Source organism: Molothrus aeneus, chromosome 1, assembly GCF_037042795.1.
Source record: "Molothrus aeneus isolate 106 chromosome 1, BPBGC_Maene_1.0, whole genome shotgun sequence".
NCBI classification, from domain to species: Eukaryota; Metazoa; Chordata; class Aves; order Passeriformes; family Icteridae; genus Molothrus; species Molothrus aeneus.
In genome coordinates this window covers 34,089,952-34,110,153 of record NC_089646.1, presented here as the reverse complement: position 1 = coordinate 34,110,153, position 20,202 = coordinate 34,089,952, and the positions used below count along the sequence as shown (strand labels likewise).

The 20,202-nt window shown below is 46.7% G+C and overlaps 3 protein-coding genes across 3 annotated transcripts; all 3 read left to right on the top strand.

The window, feature by feature from the left end:
- Positions 1-555: 555 nt before the first annotated feature.
- HOXA6 (homeobox A6) lies at positions 556-2,571 on the top strand. Its single transcript, XM_066568301.1, has 2 exons — positions 556-991; positions 2,312-2,571. The coding sequence occupies exons 1-2, from the start codon at positions 556-558 to the stop codon at positions 2,569-2,571; spliced, it is 696 nt and encodes a 231-aa protein (XP_066424398.1).
- Positions 2,572-4,722: 2,151 nt separating this feature from the next.
- HOXA5 (homeobox A5) lies at positions 4,723-6,521 on the top strand. The gene is made up of 2 exons (XM_066568182.1): positions 4,723-5,284; positions 6,271-6,521. Exons 1-2 carry the CDS (start codon positions 4,723-4,725, stop codon positions 6,519-6,521), a joined length of 813 nt encoding a protein of 270 aa, XP_066424279.1.
- Positions 6,522-18,466: 11,945 nt separating this feature from the next.
- On the top strand, positions 18,467-19,934 carry HOXA4 (homeobox A4). Its single transcript, XM_066568057.1, has 2 exons — positions 18,467-19,052; positions 19,606-19,934. The coding sequence occupies exons 1-2, from the start codon at positions 18,467-18,469 to the stop codon at positions 19,932-19,934; spliced, it is 915 nt and encodes a 304-aa protein (XP_066424154.1).
- The last annotated feature ends 268 nt before the right edge of the window (positions 19,935-20,202 follow it).

The window sequence follows — 20,202 nt, the reverse complement described above, 5'->3', positions numbered from 1 at the left end:
AGCATCCTCCACCGCCGTCTCCTTCCCTCCCTCCTCCCTCCCTCCGCCGGAGCGCCGGGGGCGGCTCGCCCACCCTTCCCACGGGGTTGCGCGAATCCTCGTCGTGGGGCCTCCAACTTTTAAGGGCGCCCCCCTCCCCACCCCTCCGGCAGCCGGGGGGGTGTCCCCGCTGCCCGCTCTCGCACCGCCCGCGCTGCCGGGAATTATCGCCGCTCCTGTTGTTGTTATTATTATTACTGGATTATTTTCCCGCGCGGGGGCGGTGCCGCGGCGGGGGCGCGGCCGGTCCCGCGGGCTGCGCGGGGAGCGCGGCGGGCGCGGGGCGGCGCGGCGGGGCCGGGGCTGCCGGTAAGTTGGCGGCGCGGTGGCGGCGGCCCCGGGGGAGCGGGCGCCGCGCGCGCTCCCATTGGCCGCCCCGCCGTCAGCTGCTCCTATTTTCTGCTGTCGCTTTTGGCGCTCGGCCATCCAGAAACAAACCACTTCGATGACTCCTAATAGTTATCGCCAGATGTACTAATACACAACAAATCACGGTCCGGGAGAGGGGGAGAGCAAATGAGTTCCTATTTTGTGAATCCCACTTTCCCGGGGAGCCTGCCCGGGGGCCAGGACTCCTTCCTCGGGCAGATCCCCCTGTACCCGGCGGGCTATGATGCTCTCAGGCATTTTCCGGCTTCGTACGGGGCAAGCAGCCTGCAGGACAAGACTTACACCTCACCTTGTTTCTACCAACAGTCCAACACCGTCATTGCTTGCAGTCGGGCTTCCTATGAGTACGGAGCCTCTTGTTTTTATTCGGACAAGGACATTAGTAGCGCCTCTCCTTCCGGCAGTGGCAAACAGAGGGGGCCCGGGGACTACCTGCACTTTTCTCCCGATCAACAGTACAAAACCAGCGGCGGCCAAGCCAAAATTATAAATGACGAAGGCACCGACCGGAAGTACACGAGCCCTGTTTACCCCTGGATGCAGCGGATGAACTCCTGCGCTGGTAAGGCATCTCGGTGCAGTCAAGGGCGGAGAGGGGAGGAAAAGGAAAAGTTTCTTTTTTTTTTTTTTTTTTTTTTTTTTGGCTAGATAAAGTCCAGATTGCTGGAGAAACACGGTTCCTGCAGGGCAATATGTAACATGAAACCTTCGCAGGTTTAGATCTGGCACGTTGGCACCCAGGGAATGGTGGCCAAGGTCCCAGTATGTAGGTTTACTGGTGAAAGTTACAGGGGAATCTTTGGAAAGTAGGGAAAAAAAAAAAAAAAAAGGAACAAAGCACTTTTATCGCTCTCTCAAAGCCATCCCAAAGCCTCTGCTCTGCTTCCTCATTGTCAGAGAGCGATGCATGGAATATGCCCTCTGTACTGAGGATCCAAAGCATTTGTGGTACATTCCTCCTCGCCCCCCTCCCCCAGCTCATTAGCCTGTGAGTATTGGATATTGAGAGCACGTTTCTGGGGCCGTGGGCGCACTTCCATGGCATCGCGAATTTTTTCAGACTTAGGAGTGAACTTCACATAATTGAACTATTCTGTACAGGAGTGGTACTGGGGGAATGGGGGGTGGGGGTGGAGTGGGAGGGTTGTACTGGGGTGACATTTATTTTTTATAATCCCAAATTTAAACGTTTACTTCAAGTGTTTGCTAATGACTCGCCTTCTCTCCCATCCTCCCGAGTTTATGTTTGCAGCAGGGTAGGTCTCACTCCTTTTTTTGAAAATTAAACTTTTAGCAAGACCATTCCGATGCTGCTTTGCATTCAAGAGCAATAAATTCCGGAGCAAATGGCAAAACGCTCTTCTATGATCTTTAGCTGATGTCTATAATTATACTTAGAGACCTTCTGCAGTCCCAGCCATGGCAATGGCTGTGTGTTTGTGTCAACACAGCCACATGTGCGTGCACACACACACGCACAGAACATGCGTGAGGCTTCCCGGGTAGCACACGTGTGCCTGTGCCTGTGTGTGCGCACAGGCTCCCAGCGCGCACAGAGCAGCCTCTGCCCAGCGACTCGCACCGTGCTACCTCCTGCACCTTCCCCACGTCCACCTTAAAGCCTCTTTGTATCCCACTTACCCCGTAAGCACACTGCACATCTGCATTTACAGCTCGTCAGGCAGGAGAAAAGGAAAAGAGAGAATTTAAAAAAGGAAAAAAAAAAAAAAAAGGAAAAAAAAAAGCCTCCAGGAAACCAGAGCAGCTTCCCCCACTCCCCGTGATTGTGCCTGCAAAAGGAGGCAGAATATTCTAATCGCTCTTTCTGGTCTGAAATCAGTGGGCCCTGTCCAATGCGATCGTTTTGTCTTTACTTCTACAGGTACAGTATATGGAACACATGGGAGACGAGGGAGGCAAACTTACACCAGATACCAAACGCTAGAGTTAGAGAAGGAATTTCATTTTAACAGATACTTAACCCGAAGACGACGTATTGAGATTGCAAACGCTCTCTGCCTTACTGAACGCCAGATTAAAATATGGTTTCAAAACAGGCGGATGAAATGGAAAAAGGAAAACAAATTCATAAATTCCACACAGCCCAGCAGCGAAGAAACAGAGGAAAAGTCAGGGGAGTAGAACCACGTTTAATAAACGCTACCAGGCCTTTCCTTAGCGCTTACTACTACTATTAGTATTATTATTATTTACATTGTGTTCCTTCTGCTACTGAAATCCTATAGGTTTGTCACAGTCTATTAATCCCCAAAAGGCTTGGTTAAAAGATGTATATTTGCAATCATCTGTGACTTACTCTAATATATGTGGAAGCCCCAGCTTTCGAGCTACAGGCATGTATGTATGTAACCACCTTCCTAAAGCGTATATGGCGTCGGTTAAAGCATTAGAGAATTGGCCCAGAATTTTAAATGTTTGAGATTAGCATCTCAAATGGGTGAGTGTGTGGGTGTCCCTGGTGTGCTTGTGTGAGAAAAGATAAGCAAATTATTTTTTATCTTTTTTTTTTAATTAGAAATGCTTATATTGTAGAAAGAGAAGAGATTTTAGAAAATATTTGGTTTATGTTTTTGCTAGCTCCCGTTACAGCGGGCCATCTCGTTATTCTGTGTTTGGGAGTTTATGATCCGCAGGGGAGAAAAAAGTTTTAGTTATGTATAAGATATTTAAATAGCAAAAGGAAGAAAATTGCTTTTAAAAAACGTTGTATAAATCCCTGTGTATAAACTTTCAGTTAAAGCAAAGATGAATTGCAGGGAGTTGTTTGTTTTTTTTTTTTTTTTAATGCCGCTAAACTGCTTAATCTGCACTATAGAATTAAAGTAAAAACTCGGCGTTAAACTTCAGGGGAAGCGAGGGAAGAGGTTTCGAAGCGGGCAATTTTCTGTGGTTCCCGTTGAGCTTACGCTAAGGTTTTGGTGAGCTCAGCTCTGCACTGAAGGGGCTTTGAATTATGGACTACATTTCTTGGAGCTTCGTGAGCTTAGATTGATCTTTTTTGCTTTTATCTTTTTTTCCTTCTCTCTTTCTTTCTTCCTTCCTTCCTCCCTTCCTCCCTTCCTTCCTCTCTTTCTTATTTGAAGAAAAGGTCTTATTAACTTAGGGATTTTCTTTCCTGCTTCTGCGGTATCTTAATTCACATTCACATTACTTAGCACTGGAAAAAATAAATTGATACTTTGAAGAAAAATAGCTGCCATAAAATGCTTCTACTTCGAGCTTTGTAAAAGTAAAATAAGTGCAGAAAAAATATTGATTAATATATATGTATATCTCTCTATATTATATTGCGTGTGCATGAGTGTGCATGTGAAGCTGTGTACAAATGCACTTGTATACGCATCGAGGCTCTTTTGTTTGGAAGGCAGCACAATTTGGGCTACCACTCTAAATGTTTTAAAAGCCAGATCTGGAGAATATAATGCAAAATGGCCACCACCGCATTTAGAGGATTTTTTTCTCTCCGAGAGGCGATGAAATAACGGCAGCCGTAAAGTCGCCTGGAATCTGACCCCCTAGTTGGAAAAAACGCCGCACGATATTCATCTTTAATAGATATCTGCCATTTCACATCGGCAGGACCCGGCTGCCTCTCGAAAGCTCCGGCACGGGAATAAGTGTGGGGGAAATTATAAATCTATGTATATATATGTAGAAGGGACATAAGCCTTGCCAGCACACGAGAACGGATCCTATAGGATTTGTGAACCGGTGTAAAAAAGCCCCCGCACGGAGGACAAGGCAGGCACAAAGCGGAGCGCTCTCTGCACACCCGGCTCGGAGGAGCAATGCCCGCCAGCCCCGCAGCCTCGCCGCCGCTGCCGCTGCCGGTGCCGGTGGCGGCGGCGGCGAGCCCCGCTCCACTCCGCGCCTCTCCGCGCCGCTCCGCGCCGCCGTCGGGGGCCGTCACCCCGGGCCGACCCCGCCGAGCCGCCGCCATCCCCCGCGCCGCCAGCGGGTGGCGCTGGAGGCCGGCGGACGGGCGGGCGGCGGCGGCGGCGGCGCGCACGGGAGGCGCGCCCCGGGCCGCCCGCGCCCTCCCAGCTCCCCCACCAGTGCACGAGTTTACCTCTAGAGGTCATCAGGCAGGATTTACGACTGGACAACAAAAGCACGTGATGTGAAGCCGTACCCCATATTTGGGTGCCTACGTAGGAGGGAACCAAGTACATGTCCCAGTCATTTCCATAATTCATCATAAATTGTGCAAGGGTGCTATAGACGCACAAAACGACCAAGAGCCACAAATCAAGCACACATATCAAAAAACAAATGAGCTCTTATTTTGTAAACTCATTTTGCGGTCGCTATCCAAATGGCCCGGACTACCAGTTACATAATTATGGAGATCACAGCTCGGTGAGCGAGCAATACAGGGACTCCGCCAGCATGCACTCCGGCAGGTACGGATACGGCTACAATGGCATGGACCTCAGCGTCGGGCGCTCTGCTTCCACTCACTTTGGTGCCAATGAGAGACCCCGCAGTTACCCGGCCAACACCACCTCTGCCTCGACAGAGCCCAGGTACAACCAGCCCGCGACGTCTTCCCACTCGCCTCCCCCTGACCCTCTGCCCTGCACCGCCGTGGCCGGTTCGCCTGTCAGCGAGAGTCACCACGGGGTGAAAAACTCCCTCGCCAACTCCACCAGCACTTCGTCCAATTCCAGCAGCAACACGCACATCAGCAGAGACGGGGTTGGCACCTCGTCTGGGACTGAGGAAGACACTCCAGCAAGCAGCGAGCAGGCAAGTGCCCCGACCGACCAAAGCACAGCCCAGCCTTCACAGCCCCAGATCTACCCCTGGATGCGAAAACTGCACATAAGTCATGGTAAAGCAAATACCCTGTTCTTTCTTTATTTCTCTGGAGGAAAAGGAGGATTTAATGTAAACCGGGTGGCTGCGCCGAGCAAGGTCGGGGAGAGGGGGAGAGGAGGGCGTGAGAGCGGGCAGTCTCCCCGCACACCACAACTCTGCTCGCAGGGAAGCACGCTCCCTTCTCTGGGCGAGTCCCCCCCGAAAGGGAAAAAAAAAACCTCTCGGCCCCGAAAACACCGCCCGCCTGGCTCCCAGCGCCGGCGGGGGGAGTAGAAGGCGCCTTGCCGAAGGGAGATCGGGAGCAGAGGCTGCTCCCGGCTCTCCTCTGAATGGGGGACCTTCCAGTGGGAACGGCGCGGCTGACCCCATTTATTTTGCTTAGACATATTAAAAAGAGAATAGGAAAGGGCGAGAAGGGCAGTTTTCACTGCTGGGAAGTCGTGGGGGAGGGGGCAGGGCGAGTCGCCCCAAACTCGGGGTAGAGGGCTCGAGGGGCAAAGCGGGGGAGCAAAGCAACTTTCAGCCCCGAGTACCTGCCCTGCCCTCGCTGCTGGGAGAGCGGCCGGAGGCTCGCTGCCTCCCAGAGCCTTCCCCAGCTCAGCCGTGGGAAAGGGCTGCACGCTTCAGCTTTGCTCTCTCAGCTCTGAAAACCCAGCTATCAGCAGAGACATCCTCCAAATCAGTTTAGCTGGGGGAGGCATGGGGGAGAACTAACCTTATCAAAAAATTAAAAAAAAAAAAAAAAGAAACTGAAAAAAATTAAATTATAAAAAATCGAATCGCAAATCCAAGCGAAAACTTACCGAGACTACCAAATCCCCCTCCCCCAAGCCTTTCCTAAGAGGGGCTGGAGGGGGAAACTTGTTGAGCGTTTATCCAAACCAGAAACAAAACCAAAGCAGGACTGAGAATAACGGTCCTGGTTGCTGGTAGCTGCAATGAGACACGAAGGCTCCGAGAGGCTGCTGAGAATCTAAATCATGTACTTTTCTCTTCCAGACAACATAGGGGGACCAGAAGGGAAAAGGGCTCGGACTGCTTACACCCGCTATCAGACCTTGGAGCTCGAAAAGGAATTTCACTTCAATAGATACCTGACCCGCAGAAGAAGGATTGAAATAGCACATGCTCTTTGCCTCTCAGAGAGACAAATAAAGATCTGGTTCCAAAACAGGAGAATGAAATGGAAAAAGGATAATAAGCTGAAAAGTATGAGCATGGCAGCTGCAGGAGGGGCATTCCGTCCCTAAGCGTTTGATCAATTAAAAGTACTGAGCAGTATTAGCTGACCCTGCGTCGTCTCATGTCAGTACTAAGTTGACTTTCTAAAACTTCCTTGTGTTACTTCTGTGAAGAAACCCTGTTCTTGTCGCCCTTATTCATCTTTTAATCATGAGCCTGTTTATTACCATTCTCTCGCGTGTATAAGTAGATCTGCTTTTATCGTACATTTCTTTGTCTTGAATGGCTTTGTCTTGAAAAAAATAATAGATGTTTTAACTTATTTATATGAAGCGAGCTGTGTTACTTGAAGTAACTGTTAAAACAAAACAAAACTAAACAAAAAAGAACAAAAAGGAAAAAAAAGAAGTTAAAAAAAAAGGAGAGAGAGAAAGGAAACCCTCCCCCGATTTAGTACAAATGTTATGTGTTGCACTCAACCTGCTTAACTGTGCATGTGTGGTCAAGTGTTAATGTCTGTATAGCTCCAAGCTGTTAAAAATATTTTTATTCAAACTACCTATATAATTCCTGTGTAATTAATGCTGTTGTAGAGGTGAAATGATGAAATCAACTGAACTTGTCCTACGTGTAGTGAATAGTGAATCTGTGACGAAAACTGTGATTCCAAGCAGTATGTCCTTGCTGTGCCTTTGTATATGACTCTTTGCACGAACTCTTAGAAGTGGCTCTTATTAAGCGCAGCTTCTGTGATGTATGTTTTTTGTGAACAAAGTTACAAATATAGTCAAAGTCTGGCTGTTTGAGCAAACTGTGATCAGCTTTTTTTTTTTTTTTAATTATTATTATTATTATTATTTGTTTTTAAAAAAACCTGACTGGAAATCAACAAAAAAATAAACTTTCTATTGTAAAGTTTTTGTGATCTGGTTTGTGCAAAGCAAGAAGTTGTGCTTCCTGATTTGCCTCTGAAAAAGAAAAAAAAAAATTAGCCCGTGCAGAATTTGTTGTAATATTTTACCTGGCTCCTGCTGCACGTTGCATATGGTGGATGCTGCAATTGTCCACTACCAGTATTTTTAATTGAAAGTTTTACCATAAGTTCTTCCTTACTTGTTTCTCGCTAGGTGGAAAGCTGCATCGCAGGATCACAATCAACACCCTTTGTGGCTGAATCAACTGTTAACTGTTTGCTGATGGTTGAAATTAAAAAAAAAAACCCAACCAAAAAAAAAAAAAAAACCCCAAAAAAAACCCCACAACCCAAACCCCAAAACATGTGCTTTGTTAAAATACGCTGCGAACTCCAGGGTGTGTTTGCATCGCTCTAGAATTTCTCCTGTGGTTTCATTAAATATATTTTAGGACAGCCATGTCCAAGCCCTCTGCGCCTATTAGTAATCCTCTCTAGCCACATTCCCACTCTTCACCCTTTAAAGATTTTTGGTTTTCTTCGCTAGATTTAGTTTGCTATAAACGTAATGTTACTTACCCCATCAGAGCTTGAATGGTTAACTCTTCTGAGCTTCTAAGAGCAACTAAAGATTTGCACATTTACTGACTGGTTACATTGATGCCTTCCCTTAAAAGTTATAAAACAGTAAACTTTATAAGCCCCAGTTCCGGCTATATGACATTTGGGTGCCAAATGAATAGGGTTTTGTCTATGAATTAGATCGTAAAATCATCCATAGCACAGACAGATAGGCTCACTGGCTATAAAAAGTCACGTGGTGCCATTAAAGTAAGTTTTATGGTTTTGGGGAGTTGACATCCAACATTATATACCACATAACATATAATCTCACTGACGCTGGACTTCATTTGACTCTTTTGCAGGCTACGTGTGCCTCCTGGCCATTCAAATTGTCAGGTTTAGGGACAGAAGTATCCAAACCACAAGTTCTCAGTACTATGTGAAAAATGGCTCCTTGCAAGTCAAAGGTAAGTTTTGTGCACAAGTTCCTTAAAGTTTATTTGTACAGTGGGGAAGCCGAGGCTCCTGCTCGCTCTCGCTGCCTCTCGCCTCTCTCTTTCTTTCTCTTTCTCTTTCCCTTCCTCTCCGCCTGGAGGTTTTCAGGACGGTCCCACCGAGCCCGAGAGGCAGGATCAAGCACTAATGATCCAGGTTGCGCTGCAAATACCTCCCCCCATCCCTTCACTCGCAGCAGCTAGCTCTCTATTTTAACGATCAAATCAAAGTAAACCACAATAAGCGACTTTGGCAGAGATGGATTTTGGGGCCTAGCTTTAATCACTTTGACTACCGCAGAAGATAATTACTTCCTTTGCTCCAATAGACTCTCCAAGTTTGGAGAGGTTTTGTTTAGCAAAGAGTAGTTACTGCAGGCGATTAAAAAAAGGGAGAAACAAAATAGATTGGGCTTGATATTATCTGGGCAGTATCTTATGGAGGCATGATAGAGTTGGAGGCGTGATGATGTGGTAATAATCTTTGGATTGGTGAAATATGTTGCACATCAGAGCCAGTATTAAAATGGCACAGACTGTACTGGAGTGTTTAGATACATATTTTCTGCATTGGGTTGTGCAGAAAGCTTTAGCTGTGTGTATATGTGCATCTGTGAGTGTGTAGTGTGTTTTGGGGGTGCGCATTTATAACGCTGCTGTAACTTTTTCCCGGTTCTATACGTAACTGCAGAAATATAAATGTATTTAAATTATATTCATGTGTGCCTGCATGTACAAATCAGTTTGTATGTCTGTGTAAAGCCGTGCAGATGCATATATGTGTCTAATATTGGTGTATGCATGTACACAAAGGGTGTGTACACATATATAGGTTCCTGTGACTTCCTTTTTTTTTTTTTTTTAAAGCGAACCAATTGACTGTAACTTGTAGCATTAATACAAGAGACTACAGGTCATTAGAGTGCTGCAAATTATGAAATACGGGCTTGGTTTATTGAAGATTGTAAATATCCCCCTAGCTCTGCTCTCTCCCTTTCTGCCTTATATTGCTGGCTGCCATTGTGGGGTAGGCCCCAGCTGCGTGTTTACTTCAACATTCTTTTTATTTAAGTGGACTGTTCTCACTAGAGTGTGATTACTCAGCAATAAACTTTATGGCCGGATTTAACTTCAGTCTTTGAATTTCCAGGACTTGAATGAAAGGGTGAAAGGAACTCTATCTTTCTCCGGGTAACATTAAGGCCTGATCCTTATCCTCAGAGCTGTTACTTTGGCGAGTGATCTCGGGCGGTATAAACAGACTAGTCAGGGGCTATGGTAGAATTCTGAGAATTGCCTATTATCTATCTATCTATCTATCTATCTATCTATCTATCTATCTATCTATCTATCTATCTATCTATCTCTCCAAACCAGCTGTGGGTATCTCTTTCTCTGCACAGGTTTAGAGTAACATTGATTCGGCAGATTGCATAGTTTTCTTTTATGTGTCATAAAGTCGGGTTTGCAAAAGAATTGAGTGGTTTGATGTGAGAGAGAGATGGGCTTTGTTTTATTTTGCTAGTGCTATGCCATTTGAATGTTGTGGTTTAGGCTGGTTTGGCTACTGTGAGCAAAAATGGGAGAAAGGCGCAGGGTTTTAGGAGGGTAAGGTTGTTGTGTACCTCTGCAAAGTCTGCATATTGCTGACTGATCCCTATTTTTAATTTATTTGTCTTTAAAGAAATGGTAGTATCTAAGGTAGGTTCATCCCAAAGAGCTCAGTTTTAAAAGCATTTAATATTTAAAGTCAACCCTTGCGGAAGATAAATAGAGTCTGATGCCTTTGTGTCTGTCGATCCTTCCTGTCAGCACTAAACAAACACATCTGCATATATTTCATATTAAAAAAATGAGAAAGGCTTTAAAAGAGCATATCCAAATGCACATTTGAAAATAATTTCCTTTTAAACAGCTGGAGATTTTATAGTGCTCTAGTTGACACATTTTCGTCAATAGGAATATCAGAAAGTTGTATATGATAGACGTGTATTATATTATACTATATGCCATAAAATTTTATAGTTTGAGGCAAGGCATGAAAAACCCTTAAAAGTTTGGTCCTCATTTATATATAGGTCGTTTTCCAAGGAAAACCCTTTGCTTGTAGATGGGAATTATATCAGACACAAACAGCTCATGACTACTCAGTATTTAATAACACTGCCCTATTTGAATTAACTGGCTAATATACAAGCACACACGGACGCACGTTGGACTAATATTTTAGGATCCTGGATATCATCCTGGATTGTAATTTTTCATTGCCTGGAGTGAAAAGATTTGCTACTGTGTATTTTCCACATTTTTGAATGTGGCTTCTGGACCATATCCCACACAAAATAATGTACAGTCGTTCAAGAACTATGGAAAAGAAAGATATCCCTAGGTCCAGAAGCATATGAGCCTGCCTGTACTGCAAAAAACACTGGCAACAAAAGAAAGTTAGCTAGAAATCACAACTTCACCCTGTTTCTGGCCCTGCCCCGTATTAAGCATCACAGTTGAAACCATTCAAATACAGAAATGAGTTAAGATTTCCTAATACGCTTTGAAATTTGAAATTCAAACGAGCCCAGACTGCCGAACTCTGCGAAAATAATCCCAGATCCGAATTGTTTTCCGAGGGAAAATGTAATGGGAAATTATACCTGGGAGTCAGGCGAGAGGTATCTGCACACCTTATTTTTCTGATGAGTTTAGCGGATTAATAAGTGCAAGTTTTTTTCTATTTTAGGAATGGCACGTTGCGTTCTGAGATTTGAAATACAGTTTACTTAATCCTTTGAAAGAAATACTTGCCTGTAGTGTCTCATGTCTAAGTGTAAAACCAATTAAAGATTAGGCAGCTCTCTTAATGTGTGGAACTGGTGACTTTGCAAGACTTAACTTTCTCTAAACCAGGAGTGTAACAATCCAATGGAAATTCATCCGTAAATTACAGCTCTACAGCCTTGTCTAAACCATGCAAATGCCCTAATTTCAGAACAAGGAAATTATTATTCTGCCATTTCCTTACATGTAATTTGTGTGTATCTGTGGAAAGGTGACAATAGAGGAGTTTGCAATTTGCTCCATGGGAAATTGAATGAAACCGATCATGAGGGGGGAGATCAGGAGGTTTCGATTTCTAACGCTGAATACGGGAGCAATGCGTTTTCCCTCCCCGTAAATACAGATTTGACGCATTTAATGCAGACACGAGTAAATCTCTTGACCAAGTTAAGATGTCGTTTGCTTTCTTAGTCCTTTCTCTTTCTGCCCTCAAAATCTCCCGGATTTGAGGCTAGGGTTACTAGCTAGAGCGGAAAACCACAGTTCCCACAATCTTCTGGTCATCTTTGAAGATATTATCCCTTTCAAATTAAAGCATCTTCACTAATGTCTCTCTGTAAGGCAAATACTCATGGACCACCCCGGTCACATGTTCCTATAGCTATGCGCACAAACAATTTCAAATCTGACACAGAGATCGTGTAAAATTTGCATGGATTTTGCCTTATAACACGCAAAAGGAATCTTTTCTATATCCCCTCCCCCCAAAAAATGTCTTTTCAATAATAATATTTGCTATGAAGGTTATTGGGTAATTATTGCAATTTTGTGGAACAGTCCTTGCTTGAGGTGAAGTCTGTCTCCGGATAATAAATGGCAGCCCATGCAGTTCACTGCCAGGTTAAGTAAATGCAGAAAAGATAAATCTGCACACCCTAGGAATCACCAGCAGAGCTCGCTTTAGACCAAGTTCACAGTCAACTCGTTTGCCTAGACAAGGCTTCGCAAACAATTAGACTTGTTTCTTTATGTTTAAATCAAGGAGAAATGACTAAAACCCTTCAGCAGAGAGCTGCAGCTTTTCCCCCAACGCTCGTCGTTCCATTCCTTCCAACCTCACGCCCGGAACTTACCCAGCAATTCACCTGCAATTGTAACCATTTAGCGCCTTTGAGTAACAGGCTTCCCTCCAACGCTGCCGAAAGGCTGTGCAAACTGATCTAACAGCATTTTACAAAGCTGAGAGATTAAGAAAAAGGAAAAAAAACGATTAAAAATGCAAAAGTATCCGATTTCTCAGCAGCAAGAAGAAGGAAAAAAAAAGCAACAATAAAAAAGAGAGCCCTTAGAAAGCTGGGGGAAACAAGCAGAAGTATTGAAACAAACAGTGCGAGTCTCTTACTCCTAAAAGAAGCTGCATAGCTTTTGTATATCTTTGTGGTTAAGGGCGTTACAACTGCAGGTCAAAAAGTTGAGGGTCAAAAGTTTACGTTTTGCACCACTCTTAGTCATTCGCCCAGACAGAGTTTGATGTCAATGTTATAGCCGAGATCTTGACTATCAGCACAAAAGATAAAATAGCTTTGAGTTACGTGTGTATCACAGTATGGACTCCAGGTGAACCCTACTGGCTGAATGACCTCAATTACCAAGGAAAGGATAGAAAATTCCTCTTTTCAAGAGTAATACACGTTGTATTTCATCTTGAATTATCAGCCACATTTGCGTCTGAATATCTCGGGTTCAGCCGCGGCAGGTAAACACGCGTGTTACCCCCACAGAAGCCACTGGTGTTGCCTCCTCCGAAAGTCAGGTAGCAAAATGCCTCACCCTTGTTTATTATATAATAACCTACTCTAAGAGGTTTAATGTTAAGCCTTCTCACTTTGCAAAATGGCAGGAAGATAAGATAGGAGCGAAGCTATTAACGCGTGTATCGATCCTAGCCGCGTCTTTGTTTTTGCTCTCATTTCTGTAGCGACCGCTAAACTGTGCTTAAACAGGACATGCCGGAGATAATACGGGCTATATGTTTGGTCCGAAGGAGCTCGTTTAAAATGCGGAGCGGTGGAGCTGTGGTGCGATACCCATGGAAAATATTACGGAGAAGCTGGCCCCCTGCGCCTCTCCGTGATTTGGAGGGTTCTCACAGCCTTCTGGAATTACCCGAGGCGGCAGTTCCCAGCGAAATTGGGAATAGGACGCGTTGTTTTTCCTCTCGCCACCCACCCCTCTTCACCCTTCCAAGAAAAAGTTTAGTGGAATTTCTTTGCGCGGAGAGATTCCCACATTGCTGGGATTTTTTTGTTCCCAGTGCCGCCTCTGAGTAAAAGCTTTAGCTCCTTGGTTAGACGCGTCTGCAGGGAGAACTAGCCAATATTGCTCAAGCAAATTCATTTTGGAGGACATCATCGCAGACGGGATTCAGCTTGAAATTTTAAGGCTGAGGGGTCGGTGGAAGAGGGAAAGGATACTCGAATATAGCCATAATCAGACCTGAAAGGTGTGGAGGAGGCGACAGTGCGACAAGGAAATCCGAGAAAGAGCGCACCTCACCCCCAGCCACGCATTGCTGCCTTTCCACCCCCAAGGCAGCAGCCTACACCGGCCTCTGTGTAACTGGTACGCGTGAATTATTTGCCAGAGACACAGCTGGATCGTGGCAGGCGAGCGCTGTATCTTGGGAACAAGTACGCGAGAGGTTAGATATCGGATTAGCCAAAGTGATTATCGGAGATTGTGCCTAAAGTACCTGCTGAAGCCTGGAAAGTGTGTAATGCAAGTGTTTGCTCGGCGTGTAGACGCTGTTCACAAGTTGTTGCTGCTGCTCACTTGTAGCGAGCCCTGGCACTGCACGTTTAGGGAGCCTGCCCGCTCTGGAGATAGTATATAACCTTTCACATCCAGACTATTTATTTGGTGTAAGAGCGAAGCCTGATAACAAGCTAAAAACCGTAGCCAAATATCTATTTTGTTAGAGAATAGCAGGCGGATTGTTTCCAAGAATAACAATGCGTCTTTGATATACCCAGAATGAAAGCTGTTACTATAACCGGCTTACTCAAGAGTAGGTGACAGAAATCCATTTACATCCTCACTAAAACAATTAGTGGTCCGAATTCCATATTTTAAATCTGGTTTAGAATAAAAATATCAATGAGAATAATTTCAAAGGAGTTGAAACCGCGACTTACATAAATATTGACTCTTTTCAATTATTGTTTAAATTGTTTCCCCCTTCCCCCCCCCAAAAAAAAAAAAAAGCCAACGGGCTACAACAGGACAGTTCAGTTAATAATTTGAGACGAACTCTTTCTGTCCTTTCACTCTCTGCATTCAGCACGCTGCTCTCTGGCGTGGAAGGTCTGCTCAAAAGACCATTCATTTAAAATCCGAGCACAAATCACATTTTACGTGTGTTTATTTAAGCGCACCAGGACAGGGTGACCAAACCCCGCCAACCATCCCGTTGTTAAGAGGAGCCCCAGTGCCAGGGAAACCATCGCTTTCATCAAATGCTGAACTTGGGGCAAAAATGCCAACATTGCCCCGGCAGCGCCCATCGGGAAGGACGCTCTCATCCGCGGAGGCAAGAGCAGCCTCGGGGCTGTATCATTCCCAGGAACAAAGAAAGGAATACAGTCGATACATTCCATAACGTTTACATTTTCCCTCGATTTTTTTCTTATTTTTCCCTTAGAAGAAGTGACCTGGGCAAAGCACCCTGCTATCTAAAAGACACTGTTATAGACCTTTTAGAAAAACTAAGTCCAAGGCCGAGGTGAACTTCAGGTCACCGCGTCTAACAAATATGAAAATGTCGCCTGGTGAAGGGCACGCCTTGTTATTTAACAAAGACTGTCAATGTGTAAGATTAATAAGAAACAAAATGCACACGGTGTCACTTTTCGGTCACTTTGAAACTTGGGACAGCCTCGCATTCAAGAGGGGAAAGCTGGGACTAAATATATTCAAAATGGTTCAAATCAAAGTCAAACCAGGCTGCTAGTGCGATTCTTCCTCCTCCTACCGCTCTCGGTGGAGGATGCCCGGCAAGGCAAGAGGTTGACTTGAATTATTATTATTATTATTATTATTATTATTATTATTATTATTATTATTATTATTATTACACTACTACTATTCTTATTATTGCCGTTGTTATTATTATTTTCTCTTTCGTGGTAATTATGTTTTAGCTGCGTATGTGGAGGGTAACAGGAATGCTTGCCTGTTTCACAAGAAAAAGAGGGATCCCCTTTTTCTCCCTCTTTCGGTATGTATTGAGTTGCTTTTCTTGGTGCATGAAAATTTACTCTGTCCCTCTAAACTTAATTCCAGTGCTGTCCCCATCCCATTCTCGGCCAGCCTCGGTCAGGAAACTCTCGCTTTTTTATTAATTGATTGAAGTCTCCTTCTCCAGTGAAATCGAGCCTTTAGTCCTTCTAGAAAAATAAGGGAGCTGGCCTATTTTATCCTATCCTTTTCTTTCTTTGAGAACTTAGGGTGATGGTACAAGTTTGTTAAAGGGAAGTACTGGGGGAAAAAAGGGTTTGAGATTGTTTATTACAGCCATAAATCTTGCAGTAAAATGTCGAAATGGCCGTGTGCAAGATAACACTTGGTGGTCTTGGCTGGGTTCTTGTTTATGATAACAAAACCAGAAAGACACGGAACAGGCCTTTTGGAGGTCCTGCCTCAGCACATCTTCACAGACTAAGAGAACCACACGAAAAAGCCAGACTTGAGCTGGGCAGCTCAGGTCACCTTGCAGATTTACACTCGTATACAAAATTGAGTCCTTCTCTCTGTAACCAAGCGCCAGAGCCTTCCTGCAGAAAAGGGCACGGTGAAACTTTGAGATCTAATCACAGTAAATAATATGAAGCAGAGCCCGGTCAACTCTCCCAATATAGCGCTGATCTTACAAAACCGAGACAACACTTCTCGTTGTGTTTTACTGTGGCGTGGGAACACGGCAGCCCGCTGTAGTGCTCCGGCCATAGAGCCTCAGGACTTATGCCGAGGATAATATTTACGATACCCCAGTGTAATTCATCTGGTGCTAGCCGGCAGGTATTTGTATGTATGCGTCTCTGTGTGTGCATGTATCTCTTTATACCGGGAAAACGTTATCGTGGCGGACTTCGGCAGTCTTTTATTTTTAACAGTCATGCAGATGGGAGCTTTTTTTTCTTTTAGGAAATGGGTTTACTGTTGTTTTGTTGTTTGGAATCTAAATAAAACAATCTCCCCTTTTCTATCAAATGTGTGCTGTTGAGCAGTTGCGGCTGTCTCTGTGTGTAACCGCGTGTGTGTAACCGCATTTCCTCTCCACGCAGAGTAAATAGAGAAACTTATCTATTACTCTAGTTAGAGTTCCATAGATGTGCTGTTGGAAATGAGTAAGTAAATGTGTTTTAACTCTCTTTACAAATTAGACATTCGATAGTAGGAGGAAATGAGTGATTGTTTAGATAAGTACCCCAGTATACCCAAGTGCTGGAAATGTTCTAGCATATTACAAGCCGCATGCAACGTGCGTGCCTATGTGTCTGTGGATAAAATATAAATCGATACGCTGTGTGTCTTGTTAGATAGAATATATATTCAAATAGAATTTTATTGCATGTATCCATTATCTATTAAACTGCAAAAGACAATAATCTGAATTTAAACCACGGTAACTGTTAGTGTAATATCTTTAGGAAGGCAAGATCTAAACTGTATCATATTTACGCTTGATATATTAGAAGTATTTACCCATACCAGCAGATGAGATTTAGCCACTCAGCAATTATATTCTCTAAGGGTGTGGTAAATATTTCTATCTGTTTATATTCTTTCCTGTACAGATAAAAAAAATAATCTGAAAAAGTTCGCGTCTACTCCAAATGTGGCAGACTAACTGACTTTCAATAAGTACTTTTTTTCCCCTTAGAATAAGAGCGTAATTAGTTTAACCATCAAATTTCAATTACCTAAGGTCAGGGCGGTTGCCTCGTTTCCCCCTGAGCTGCAAATACTGTTAACAGTCTCAGTTTTAGCAATCTGGAAGTGCCCGAGTGCCCTCTCGCTCCTACACCAGGGTTTACGAGCTACTGCTACGAAGGCGCTAGCGATTTCTTATGGAAGTGAAAATTAAAAATAAACCCCAGACGAGGCAAACCAACGGACTTAAATTCGTAGTTCAGAAAGCTCTGCTCCGCGGGGAGGGATGCTCCCAGGGAGCCCTGTAATCGCCGGTAGGAAGTGTTTGATACCGTCGTGTCCGTCTTCCCCTCTCCCTTCCCCCTCTGCTCCCCGTTATTTTCAGGCTCGCTCTATGCCTCACACCCCGCAAGCCCCTCGAGGACTCTCCTCGGCCTCCCCGCGACCTTCGTTCTAACTTTCCCTCCAATTAGCCCAGCTTCAAAGGGGCACAAGGCTGTCCCTGGAGCCCGCGGCCACCGCGGTCCGCAGCGGCGGGGCGCTGGGGACAGAGGCTGGAGGGCGGCCGGTGGCCTGTGCCCGACAGCCGCTGCCGCCCTCTGCCTGCGCGCAGCCCCGGCGTTTGGAGATGGGCTTGTTCAAAAGGGTTGTGCAACGCCTTGTGCAATGCCTGCCTCCCTCCGGATCGCGCAGCTGGGCTGCGCTCCGCTTCCTCGCACTGCTTCCTACACTCTCCCACGGGAGAACGAAGACACAAAAAGTGCTGGGGCGGGCGGGGCGGGTGGGAGACTGTCAAAGCCGGATTAGTTTTATCTCGCTTGACACCGCGACTGCTGGACGCGGCCCGGGCCGGCGGGCGGGAGGAGCCGGGGATGCTGGTGAGGAGCGGACGCGGGGCGCTCCCTCGCCAGGCAGCCGCCGCCCGTGGGGGAGGCGCGGTCCCCGCCGAGGGTCCGCGGGCGCGGAGCTGCCCTGCGGCCGCTCGTCCCTCTTCCATTTCCTGATCCGGGGTCCGCGGCCCCGCGCGGTAATTGGCGCTGGCGGTCAGGTGGTGGCGGGGCGGCGGGGGGTGCGGGTGTGTGTGTGCGCGGGTGTGTGTTTGTGTGTGTTGTAGGCGCTCCAGGGGTGGGAAGAGAGGAAGGGAGGGGAGTGCAGTGGGAAGGAGGGGGGGGGGGGAAGGGCTGGAGGCCCAAACTTTGGCAGCGGCAGCACTTGACAGCAGCGGGAGGGGGAGAGGGAGGGAAGGGAGGGAAGGGGGGGGGAAGGGGAGGGGCCTCGCCGAGCCCAGAAAAACGACAACGCGAGAAAAATTAGTATTTTTGCACTTCACAAATTAATGACCATGAGTTCGTTTTTGATAAACTCCAACTACATCGAGCCCAAATTCCCTCCCTGCGAGGAATACACGCAGCACAGCGGCAGCGCCGGCAGCTCCGCCAGCTACCACCCGCACCACTCGCACCCGCACGCCCCGCCGCCGCCGCCGCCGCCGCCGCACCTGCACGCCGCGCACCCGGGCCCGGCGCTGCCCGAGTACTTCCCGCGGCCGCGCCGGGAACCGGGCTACCAGGCTCCCGCGGCGCCGCCGGGGCCGCCGGGGCCGCCTCCCGAGGCGCTCTACCCCGCGCAGGCACCCTCCTACCCCCAGGCGCCCTACAGCTACAGCAGCGCCGGCAGCGCCGCCCCGGGCCCCGAGCAGCCGCCCCCGGGCGCCTCGCCGCCGCCGCCCGCCAAGGGCCACCCCGGCCCGCCCCAGCCCCTGCTCCCAGGCCATGCCCTGCAGCGCCGCTGCGAAGCTGCCCCCGCCGCCGGGGCCGGCACCGGGCCCGCCTGTCCGCTGCTGCCCGACAAGAGCCTGCCCGGGCTGAAGGGGAAGGAGCCGGTGGTCTACCCCTGGATGAAGAAGATCCATGTGAGCACGGGTGAGTTGCCCTTGCCAGGGGGAGGTGGGGATGCGCCTGCAGAGGAGGGAAGGGGGGAGGGTGCTCCCGGGACCGGGATGGGTCGTGGCGTGTGTGGCTTTTTTTTCCCCCTCCTTCTCCCTCCGCGTTTCTTAATAGTAAAGGGAAAAAAAAAAAATCAAGAAAAAAAAAAAAAAAAGAAAAGAAAAAAAGGGGAAAAAAAGAAAAGAAAAAAGTGAGAAACCTTTTGTATCCGGGGTCCTTTATCAAAAGATTTACGAGACGCCAAACTGTTAGGGCAGTAATTATAGCCCCCATAAATTTAATTGCCCTGCAGTGGCTCTGGGCCATGTGTCTTTGAAGCTTTTCTTCTAACCCAAATGCCCATCACCATTTTTTATTGCTCCTCGATTGTCCCCACTGTCGATAGGCTGGGAAACAATTTTTCTTGCCGTTTATGTATCTTATGTGAACCCGGTGTCAAGTTATTATATAATGATTATGTTCCATCCCTTCCCCTCTCCTTCTTTCCTCTCCGCGTGTGTATGTGTGTGCCTGTGTGTGCACGTTTCAGTCAACCCCAATTACAACGGAGGGGAGCCCAAGAGGTCTCGCACTGCCTACACCAGACAGCAGGTCCTGGAGCTGGAGAAGGAGTTTCACTTCAACCGCTACCTGACCAGAAGGCGACGCATCGAGATCGCGCACACCCTCTGCCTCTCCGAGCGCCAGGTCAAAATCTGGTTCCAGAACAGGCGCATGAAGTGGAAGAAAGACCATAAACTGCCTAACACAAAGATGCGTTCCTCAAACCAGTCCACACTGAGCCAGCAGTCCAAAGCACAGACACAGGGCCACCCCCATCCGCTCGATGGGGCTACACCCAACGCAGCTGCGCTATAAATACGGTTTTTGGTTTGAGTCTTTTTGGTCTTTTTTTGTTTGGTTGGCTTTTTTTTTTTTTTTTTTTTTTTTGTCGTTGTTGTTGTTGTGTTTTTTAAAATATATATATATACCTATCTATTGGGGTTTTCAAGCTGCCTCGAGGGGGAGGCTGGCCTTTTGGACCAAACTGTGTAAAACAAAACAGGAGCAGAAAAGGAAGACGAGACGTGTCCAAGAACGGGCACATGTTTAAACCAAAACCCGGACGATTGTCTACATTGTATAT